General features: G+C 40.1%; 1 protein-coding gene across 2 annotated transcripts in view; it reads right to left on the bottom strand.

Moving 5' to 3' along the window:
* Positions 1-5,518: 5,518 nt before the first annotated feature.
* Positions 5,519-11,142, bottom strand: part of LOC125178159 (coiled-coil and C2 domain-containing protein 2A-like) — a 14,836-nt gene continuing 9,212 nt past the window's right edge. For both annotated transcript variants that reach the window (XM_047881283.1, XM_047881284.1), the window contains exons 14-18: positions 10,932-11,028; positions 10,151-10,380; positions 8,353-8,579; positions 7,082-7,211; positions 5,519-6,526 (exon numbers count right to left, since the gene is read on the bottom strand). In XM_047881283.1, coding sequence (XP_047737239.1) covers positions 6,335-6,526; positions 7,082-7,211; positions 8,353-8,579; positions 10,151-10,380; positions 10,932-11,028 — 876 coding nt within the window. In that variant the 3' untranslated portion in view covers positions 5,519-6,334. The remainder of the gene's footprint in view (positions 6,527-7,081; positions 7,212-8,352; positions 8,580-10,150; positions 10,381-10,931; positions 11,029-11,142) is intronic.

The raw sequence follows: 11,142 nt of genomic DNA, 5'->3' as shown, positions 1-11,142 counted from the left end.
GACACTTCAGCGAACTCGCCTGCGAACTCGCTTGCGAACTCGAATGCAAAACCTAACTTCATTTTCAACTCAGGCACTCATAAATCCGTCAATAATGAACGGATTTTATTCAAATTTCAAATATAAGTAGATAATATCAGTAATTTGTGGATGGAATTTTTTCAAATTTTTACATTAATAACTTTTTTGTTAATACGGAAAACCTAACTTCATTTTCAACTCAGGCACTCATAAATCCGTCAATACCACTAGGCCACCCTGCCTACCACTAGGCCACCCTGCCTGTAATGGCTCATATTTTATCAGTTTATTATTCTAAACCAAAAATAGCAGGCAAAATGTCACCAGTATCAAAGTTGCCTTGCTAAATTCATTAATTTGAAACCCCGATGTATTCTTCTTCTTATATTCTTCTTTACAAAATTTTTCCTCTGTCTGTACAAGATTTAGTCAGCTCCAGTTAGGTAGATTCGCTCCACCGCGCCACTAACGCTGTAACATCGTTGATTGCTGGTTGATTACGTCGCAATGTCTTTAATGACGTTGAGTCGACGTCTAATGATTGCTGGGACTCAATTTTAATGAATAATGATTGGCAATGTCGTTCGGAAAAATGCATTTTAACAGCGGAAAAATCAAAAGAACGGAAATACTTCTGCTATAATTCTCCCGTAAAAACTTCACGCTAACAAATAATAGGCAGGCAATGGTGATGTTATTCGCCGTTTTCCTGCGTGATTTTATTCCATGAACACTTGACACGTCGATAGTAAATTATTGTCTAACACTTTATGATTAAAAATATCTAGCTATTTTCTTGTTTCTAACAAATTTTGGTACCCACTAATACTAGTGCTGGATGTGCACTTCCACACTTTATAAATCGTATAACATGGAAACGGAAAGCTTAAAATATTGACGTAGTTAAAAATTATGAAAAATTCTATGAATAATTTCATACAATCGTATCTTTCTTCAAGGTAGTGAAGCAAATAATACTTCCGAGAAAATTTATTGAATTTAGTAGTCTGGATATTAACTTCAAGCTTGGAATCTTGCTGAATTCCTGGAGCCGGGACGGTTTCACTTGCGACTAATCTCAGTTCAGTTGCGACTAACTCAGTTCTAGACTAATCTTAATATACCAAGAGATAATGAATTGCTGGACCGCGTCAAGTGAAGCGGCAATAGGCAAGTCGCGGCTGCTGCTTCGCCACCAGCTACGCACCAGGTTTGCGGTTCATACTGTGAAAATTGAGTTATTTTGAATATAAAGATCATAGAAAACAAAGTAAAAAGCATACAGTAACTTAAAGCAATAAATTTATACGAGGTTAAGGTAAACTAAATAATCACCTGAGATTAATCATTAAATGCCACTCAGTGTGTTAACGCACTTTTTGGAAGAATTGCATTGGGTGAGAAAAGAAGAAATCAGTTGAAGGTGGATGCTTCAGACGGAATTAAAGTAAGAATAGGTGAAGATTGGTGCGTTGAAGTAAGAGTAAAGGTTAATCGATTCGGCGTGAACTCTAAAAATAGGGCTCTAGTTGATACCTCATCTACTTAAAGTTGAATTATTGAAGTTAAATTTGATAAATTATACAATTGAAGTCTGAAGCATCGCACACGTTAATCAAGCATAGATTTCAGCAAAATAAACAAAACGAAAGAATATCGGGCAGTCAAACCAAAGAATGTATAAATCGCAGAACAAGGAAGAAATTTAGACTTATGGTTGAATGCTGGTGAAGTAGCGGCGGCAGACGACAGGCAGGCTGGAGATAATGAAATTGCATGTGGCTACGGTGGTGTATCAGTGCGAACTCTTCTAGTATTTGCGGAAAGTGCCGGAAACCCGGGTCTGACCAAAATTACCCTAACATTAAACTTACCCTAGACTAATCTTAATATTACCCAAACATAAATTACTACTAAATTCAGTTTAAAAGAATAGAAATATGATTAACGGTGGGAAATTTCCCACAATTCATCGATATTGTGGTGGAAAGTGAGGTGCTATAATTAAATGTAAAATGAGATGTCTGCTATTGTCAATGCATATGTCAATTAATGTCCTTTCAAGGCATTAATTGAAGTTATCGAGACCAAAATGAAATCAGTGCAAAAAAACAGTCACCCTTTCAGAAATAAAAACAATTTTCAGATTTGTTTCAGACCCGTGTAAACAAAGTTAAACTTGTAAGAAAAGCAGACTGGGTTACCAATTTTTCCCGGTGCATTTTTGCGGTCGTTCTTGAGTGGCGGATAAATGATCGTTATACGTGTACGTTTGTATGTGGCGAATAGTTGATTGATTGACGAACAATTGACGAATAATTGATCGATTTCGGCGAATAATTGATCGTTTGCAGGAGGCGAATAGTCGATCGTATATATAAAGGCGAATAACTAATCATGTCCACGTGGCAAATAAATGATCATTCACGCGTGGCGAATAATTGATCGTGTGTGTATGGCGAAAAATTAATCGTGTACATGTGGCGAATAGGTGATCGCTCACACGTGGCGAATAATTAATCGTATGCATGTGGCGAATAATTAATCGTGTGCATGTGACGAATAAGTGATCGGTTGCATGTGGCAAACAACTGATCGATCGCAATAAGTGATCGTTTTCTTGTGACGAAAAATGACCTGTATGATTGATATAGCCTGCATGTGACTGATCTTTTGCTTCTGGTGAATGTCGTATGTATGTCGTATAGTATGTGATTTTTGCTAATTTTGTTAATAGGGACCCAATGCGGTGGACGACATCTGAGTTGCTCATAATTTGGTGCGGAATTAAGATTCGAAGTCACCATCAAAATGAGGGCACCATCACATGAGGGCAAAAAGTGCTTTTTTCTTTACATGAATTTAGAACACATTTTAAAAATCAGTATAGCACATCCAATGAGAGTTATACGTGTACGTCGTTTGTATGTGGCGAATAGTTGATTGATTGGTGAATAGTTGACTAATAATTGATCGATTGCGGCGAATAATTGATCGTTTGCAGGTTCGAATAGTCGATCGTATATATATATGGCGAATAACTAATCATGTGCACGTGGCGAATAAGTGATCACTCTCACGTGGCGAATAATTGAACATATGTGTATGGCGAATAATTAATCGTGTGTATGTGGCGAATAAGTAATCGGTTGCATGTGGCGAACAAGTGATCGGTCGCATGTGGCGAGTAAGTGATCGTTTTCTTGTGACGGAAAATGACCTGTATGATTGATATATAGGCATATAGCCTGCTTGTGATGGATCGTTTGCATCTGGTGAATGTCGTTTGTATGTCGTGTATGGGAGGCTCCGCTAATTTTGTTTATAGAGACACAATCTACATGCGGTGGACGACGTCTGAGTTGCTCATCCTTTGGTGCGGAATTAAGATTTGAAGTCACCATCAAAATGAGGGCACCATCACACGAGGGCAAAAAGTGCTCTTTTCTTTACATGAATTTAGAAAACATTTTAAAAATCAGTATAGCACATCCAATCATTGTAATCAACGTAGAAACTATTTAGCCATCTTTTCGATCAATATTTAAGTAATGCATTTAGATGAAAATTTATTCTATGTTTTATATATACGAAAATCAGTCTACGGCCTTCTACAAAAAAAAAAAATCCGAGCTGAGATATAGACTTTCCTCAGTCGGACTCACAGAGCATTAATTATTGTTCGAAGAAATGCAGTAATGAAGGTTTGGTCAATGCATTAATACTCGTCCGATGTTTTATGAAAATTTGTGACAAATTCTGCATAAATTACTAAATTCCAAATTGTCATAGTTAGATAAAGTGTGGGTTGTTTTTAAATTTATATGCAAAGTCAATTCTACTTTAGATTAGGATATGACGGATTCGTTGCAACTTGTCATATGAACTAAGCATTTAAATCAAAGAAAACGCCAAAAAATTCATTTTGTCTGCAGTGAAAACTTATCGGAGTCCGGCTCCATCAGGACAAAAACTTCATCAAAACGATTTTTACCAGAATAGGACCTTCAAATTGCCTAAGGAATGCAAAATCTATTGCAACGGTTTCAAGTGGTTACGAACTCATAACATCGTTTACTCAGGTGACGTCATAGTTTAAAGAAGGTGAAAGAGTACCAGCGAAACTTGAAAAGGACAAAATTTAATAAAGAGTGTTCAAAGACGTGCAACAAGGATAATTCCCTGCTTGAAAGGCAAGTCCTATGAGGAAAGATTAAAGATATGGAGCTTCCAAGCTTCAGTTATCGACGTCTGCGTGGGGACCTCATTGAAGCATACAAGTATACTCATGGTTTATACAAGGTCCCAGAAGGATTACTAGAGTTTGAAACGGGAACCAACACCAGGGGCCACGGCTATAAACTAAAAAAACTGCGTTGTAACACCTCCATACGACAACATTTCTTCTCGCTTCGAGTCACCGACATGTGGAACAGCCTCCCTGATAGCATCGTTGACGCTCCGAGTGTGAACGCCTTCAAGAACAGACTAGACGAAGCTTTGCAGGAGCATATGTTCAGTCATAAAATTCCTAGCAAATTACGGACCAGGCAATAAGTCCAGCAGCCATCTCAATCAATCGTCAGTTATGGAAAGATCGGGTTCCAAAGGACGGATCCCTTGTGAATCAAGTCACGAAAAATACATGAATCGGCAACAGGCCATGGACCTATTTCTTCAGTGCCGACACTTCTATTCTATCCTTGAATTTCTGCCCAATTTAGGCAAGTCCTGCCTTCAACACTCAATTGCGGTGAAGTTTTTGAGCAACGACAATATTCTGTCTAGTAAATTTCGTTTAATTATCCTCATACATTCCTAGCGCATATTGTTTGAAGTAACCATTTCAATTATTAAATGATTAACACTTCAATAGCTATTCGAGGAGAATAAATGAGCTTGTGGCTCAAGGATCAATTCATACACTGCAGTCACTAGCCAATCACGAGCCAAATTTCAGTTTGAGGAGGACTCCTCTAAACTGACGCGCTCACTTCAGCCGACCTCAAGCGTCAGGCGGACGAGAGACAAAGCAAAGATTATCAGAAGGCCATGCAACAAAAAGACAGGTTAGTGAAACTCTTGTGTGTGCAGAATTTCGTCATAAGGAATTTAAAAGCAAAGAAAACGCCAAGCAAATTCACCATATCGTTATTGAAAACAGAAAGCGAAGTTTTCAATATCGACATGTTGAATTTGCTTGGCGTTTTCTTTGCTTTTAAATTCCTTGGGAAATTGCGATTTAAGCAGACTGATAATAAAAGTTTGTTACTCGTAGGTAACTAGCAAAATTTGACACCACAGGCAAGAAAATTCTAGTAATATATTAGTACACATACCATGAGTACTGCTAGTAATTCTTGGGTTATGCGTACTTATGCGACATATGTTGTTATGAGAACAACATAGAAGCGTTGAAACATAATTCTTATTCATTTCCTTATGACTAAACAGCCGGTGAAAGCATGGACGGATTTTAGGTCTAGGAAACATCGACTAGAAAAAAGTATTTACTTCAGGCCTAGCAGATCACAGGACATAGTGGCTTGGATAATTTACTAATATCGACTTCATCGAAGCTAGGACTCAAACTCTAAACATGTGAAATTATAGATCAAAAGAGCGACGAAAGCTTGCAATACAATGTTTTTTTTTTTAAATACTGACGTAAACTTGTACTTTCCGACTAGGTGAGTTCATGCGTCTTCTAGACAAATAGAGCTCATTGTAAAGATACCCCAGTCTAGGTCCTGCCTTATAATCGAAATGAACGCTCATAAACGAAAGTAACTCTGACTAGCAATGTAATGTATACGTGTACGAAATACGAATAGATAGAAAAAATGACTAGTAAATAGATAAAATGACTAGAATGACAGTGGTGACACGTGAAATGTGTTCACGCCATTGAGCTACAAATTAAAAGCTACACGTATTTAAATTTAGATTCTAGGACTTGTGCTATCGAAAATCTGATCTTATACCAAGAGAAAAAAGTCGTGCAATGATGGAATGAGGCAACAAATTTCGAACAGAACGATGGTTAGAGAGAATCAAGAAGACAAATACATCCGGTGATTCAATCGACGAAAAAAGGTTCCAACATTCATAGGATCTAATATGCGGATTACAAATTTTACAATGTAAAATTTACATTGTGAAATGGCATTGCATATGCCGTGTTGCACTACGATGTCCTCCTGATGAGGGAGGCGAGATACAACCACACGCTCGTCACCCTGGCAGGGCACTACGATGTCCTCCTGACGAGGGAGGCGAGGTACAGCCACACGCTCGTCACCCTGGCAGGGCACTACGATGTCCTCCTGACGAGGGAGGCGAGGTACAGCCACACGCTCGTCGCCCTGGCAGGGTAAGGGTTCGTGTAGACGGCGACGGCGAACTCGACGTCAGGAGCAGCGCACGTGTGCACGGCGGCGCTGCGGGCGGCCGTCAGCAGCGGTCCGATGCCGCACCAGCCTTGCTGGATGCACACGCCGCATATCTGCCGCAAATGAAAATGAAATATCGGCCGTAAATGAAATTATTATCCTCAGCAGCACCAGCTCTGCCGTATTTAGTACAGTTCAGTACAAGTACAGTAATTAGTACAATACAAGTACAGTAATTAGTACAGTACAGTGCAAGTACAGTAATTAGTACAGTCCCGTCATATCGATATCAATATCTAAACTGTCATTGAGGCCGATTGAAATGTCAAAGTTACCAGACGAATAAATGAAGCTTTGATAAACGGTAATCTAAATAAAAGTGAAAGGATTTAGGGACGTGAAAATTGTGCAGTAAAAACAAAAAAAAAATCCTAACTTGTATTTCATAGAAAAATTATCCTACAGGAAAACAATGTACAATTATCGACTTATCAAAACATACTCGTACATTTCTGAAAAGCATGACTTCAAGTACTTAATGAAGAGAAAACTTTTTTTTTAAATGACTAAATTGCTCTCATGCTAGTTTCACAATTTGAAAGTAAAAGAATAATAACGAAATGATTGAATGAAGCAGTCACTATGTTAATATGGTGCATCGCAATTACCGAGTGCGACTGGTGGAGTCGCAGCAGCGGCGCGGAGGGAGGGGGCGCCGCCCCACCACTCGCCCTTGGGGCCTCGAGCCGACGGACGACTCCCCGCAGCACGTCGCATGCGTGGCGGTTCCACACAGTCCTGCGTCAGGAGTTAGAGATTTACAAGCGAGCTACAACTTAGGGCAGATAAGAAAGCACGTGCAAATATCTCAAGATTTCGAATGTAATGAAATAAAATAATTACTTGAGAAACAAATTCATCTGAGACCAAATCTTTGTAAAAATGACCACTCGTATATAAACTCCAATCGTTCGAGACAGTTTTTTGGCAACACGCCTCGGCGAAGTTGGACATTATGTCGCGCAACCACAGCGGGACATGTAGTAGTAGTATAATGGTTTGCTAGCGCTTCAACTATCAAGCTATTTCGCACCGGAGGTCAAAATATAACATCGCCAGCAAGGCGGAAGGTCTCAATTATTCAAAATATAAAGTTAATCATCAAGGGGCGGAGGGTCTCAATTGTCCAGCCCGCTGAAGCTGGCTCGAAAGAAGCAGCTTTGGCATCTCAAAGAGACGAAGTGACAAGGAGGGACAGGTGAAAAGCAACAGAAACGAAGACACTCGAACAAGAGGTCGCTTACACGGGACGTCGGCCGCCCGCACGAGAGAGACAGAGGAGGGAAATGTAAGGAATCCTACCTACATAATAACTTAACCCCACAACTGAGACCTGCAGTCAGACACCGCGAGCTCAGCGGTGGGGCGCTCAGGAACAATCCCCCTAGGAGCGCGAAATCCCATAGGACTTCTGACGCGCACAGACACGCGTCAGAAGTCTCCCTTGAGGGGTCACAGCGGGACAATTAAAGTATTTCGTAATACCAGAATTCAGGATAATCCATCTAACAGCGACCGCAATTCTACTTGCATAAGGAGTATGTCAAGTAATGGAGGTTTATGAGTCAGTACCCAGACTGTAACCTGGGATATTGTAGCAATTGAACTGAAAATGAGGAAGATAAACTCATTTACCATGTATTTAAAAGGATTCCATTCTTCGATGCCAATCTAGAAAAGGATACACAAAAACTACAATTGCCTAACTTTTTAAAATCACAATTGTAAATTATTTGGTCATTTTTCTTACTCGAAAAAAATCACGAGAGAGAATCTTACGTCAATACTGAGCAAAGAATTCTGAGAAAGTCATCAGCAATGTTCATCTCATCACTAAAACTACTAACACCAATACAAACTCGATTTATTCGAATATTACTTATTAAGAGGTCGCCACTTCATGAAAGCGTCGCGCACGATGAGCGTGAGCTTCTCGCGCAGCTCCTTGTCGTGGTGCTGCGCAGGCGGGCCGTACTCGATGGTCCTGGGCTGCACGCACGGCGCAGGGGGCGCGCTGCCCCCGCGTAGTGCGCGCCACGCGCCGCTGTCGTCCACGTTGAACTGCACGCGCGCGGGGTCGTCAAACTTCTGGCAGTTACCCCACACCTGCACGGTGTAATGGAGAGGTAATGAGATGGAAAGGTGATGAGGTGGAGAGGTGATGAGATGGAGAGGTGATGAAATGGAAAGGTAATGAAATGGAAAGGTAATGAAATGGAAAGGTGATGAGATGGAAAGGTAATGAGATGGAAAGGTGATGAGATGGAAAGGTGATGAAATGGAAAGGCAATGAGATGGAAAGGTAATGAGATGGAAAGGTAATGAGATGGAAAGGTAATGAAATGGAGAGGTAATGAAATGGAAAGGTAATGAAATGGAAAGGTGATGAGATGGAAAGGTAATGAATTGGAAAGGTAATGAAATGGAAAGGTAATGAAATGGAAAGGCAATGAAATGGAAAGGTAATGAAATGAAGAGGTAATGAAATGAAGAGGTAATGAGATGAAGAGGTAATGAGATGGAGAGGTGATGAGATGGAAAGGTGATGAATTGGAAATGTAATGAAATGGATAGGTAATGAAATGGATAGGTAATGAAATGGATAGGTAATGAAATGGATAGGTAATGAAATGGAAAGGTATTGAAATGGAAAGGTATTGAAATGGAAAGGTAATGAAATGGAAAGGTAATGAAATGGAAAGGTAATGAAATGGAAAGGTAATGAAATGGAAAGGTAATGAAATGGAAAGGTAATGAAATGGATAGGTAACGAAATGAATAGGTAATGAAATGGAAAGGTGATGAAATGGAAAGGTGATGAAGTGGAAAGGTAATGAAATGGAAAGGGAATGAAACGGAAAGGTTATGCAATGAAAAAGTAATGTAATCGAAAGGTAATGAAATGGAAAGGCACAGGAAATGGATAGGTATAAAGAAATCGCAAGGTAATGAAATAGCAGGGAATTAAATTGAAAGGTAATGAAATCGAAAGGCAATGAAATGGAAAGGTAATGAAATCGAAAGGCATAAATGGAAAGGTTATGAAATAGAAAGGCACAGGAAATGGAAAGGCATATAGGATGTTGGTGTTGAAAGCTCATTTCAAAATTTTAAAATAATGTACAGATAAATGCCAGAACTGGAAAATAACGATGAGCGACGGTTGAACGGACGCTTATCGTGTTGAATCATATTAAAATACTCGATAGCTTTGATCTCTAAGAGGAGTAAGAAAATTTCAACAATGGGCTCGTATCATCATTGCATCGCAGTGTCCATGCGATGGTTCACTTTCATTTCATTCGAGATAATCTTAAAAAGAAATTCGATCAAAACTTGTAGGTTATCAACGCTGAAACTTGGATATCAGATACACCAAAAATCCTTATAATCGCATGCCTCGACATGGAAAGCGAAAAATGTTTGCAGCAAAATCTAATAATAAAAGAAAGATCAAACTACACTCAGGTCATGGCGAATAAATAACAGTCACGTTACGGTTTTATAAGGCCTCAAACAAATACGACATAACATAAATACATAAATACGACTCAAACATAAATAAAAATATTAAGGTCTTATAATTAGCAATTCTAGAGTTGTTAAAAATGACGACGACTTAAATGCCAATTTTTGGATGTTACAATGGAAGAGAATGTATAAAAAAATACACTTGCATTGTGCTGGTTGACCAAGGCATAGACGGACTTGACAGGGCAGAATGGGTCGCGGGTTGAGTACACCATAGCGGAGGCTGGGCACCAGATTTTCCAGGAATGCTTCCCTTCAACGACGCTGCTGTGGCGGGGGCCTCTGGAGGCAGCAGGGGCGGCTTCTGCAGGTGTTGCTGCTGGGGGACCTCCTCGCACCAACGTGCACCAGAGCTGCCCTTCACACACGCTGCTGCCTGTGGATGGACATCTCATTAGGGGACTTATTCTTCTTATTATAATCAGATTATGTATTGTTTGGTATGACTAAGTAAAACTATGATATAAGTCGTAAGAATCAATATTTTTTCTCTCTTCAGAAGGGTTATCTTCAGAATCATTCAGCTTCGAAGCTGCGGAACTGGCATCTAAATTCAATTCTAAAGCATTTGGTGAGATTAACTTTCATATGTTAGCTTCAATTTCGACAGTTGTTGCTGATGTTCCCCGAGTCCTGGTCACGCAAGGAAACCCTCGCTACACAGAAAAGCCGCCACCCGACCCCCACGAATGACTGTCTGGCAGTTAAGTAGTGGGCAAGCTAGCGCCTGGTGTTGTTTTGTAGTGTTTTATTGTAGATTTTTTCTGTGAGTCGGAGGCGCGGGATGGCATCAAAGGCTTTGGTAATGTAGATTGTAATCAGGAGTGTGCGGTGCGCCGGTGCGCTTGGAGTTAATGCCATCATGTATACGTTGTGTGAGGACCCATCATGAGGGCGGGACTGACCCAGCATGAGGGCGGGACTGACCCAGCATGAGGTAGGCGTCGTAGCCGAGGTGCAGGAAGAAGTTCGTCAGGAGCATCGCGCGCTCAGCTTCCCCCCCACACGCGTGCCTCACGAATTGCTGCACAGAACAACCCGCATCACACATCAACATTCAAATATAAGATGCTTCGGACAAATTAAATTCATCAATTAGCGGTAATAAATAGCTCATTGAAGTTGTTACTGTTAATTA

Source organism: Hyalella azteca, unplaced genomic scaffold (assembly GCF_000764305.2).
Source record: "Hyalella azteca isolate HAZT.00-mixed unplaced genomic scaffold, Hazt_2.0.2 contig7542, whole genome shotgun sequence".
Taxonomy (NCBI): Eukaryota; Metazoa; Arthropoda; class Malacostraca; order Amphipoda; family Hyalellidae; genus Hyalella; species Hyalella azteca.
This window is presented reverse-complemented; position numbering and strand designations above follow the sequence as displayed.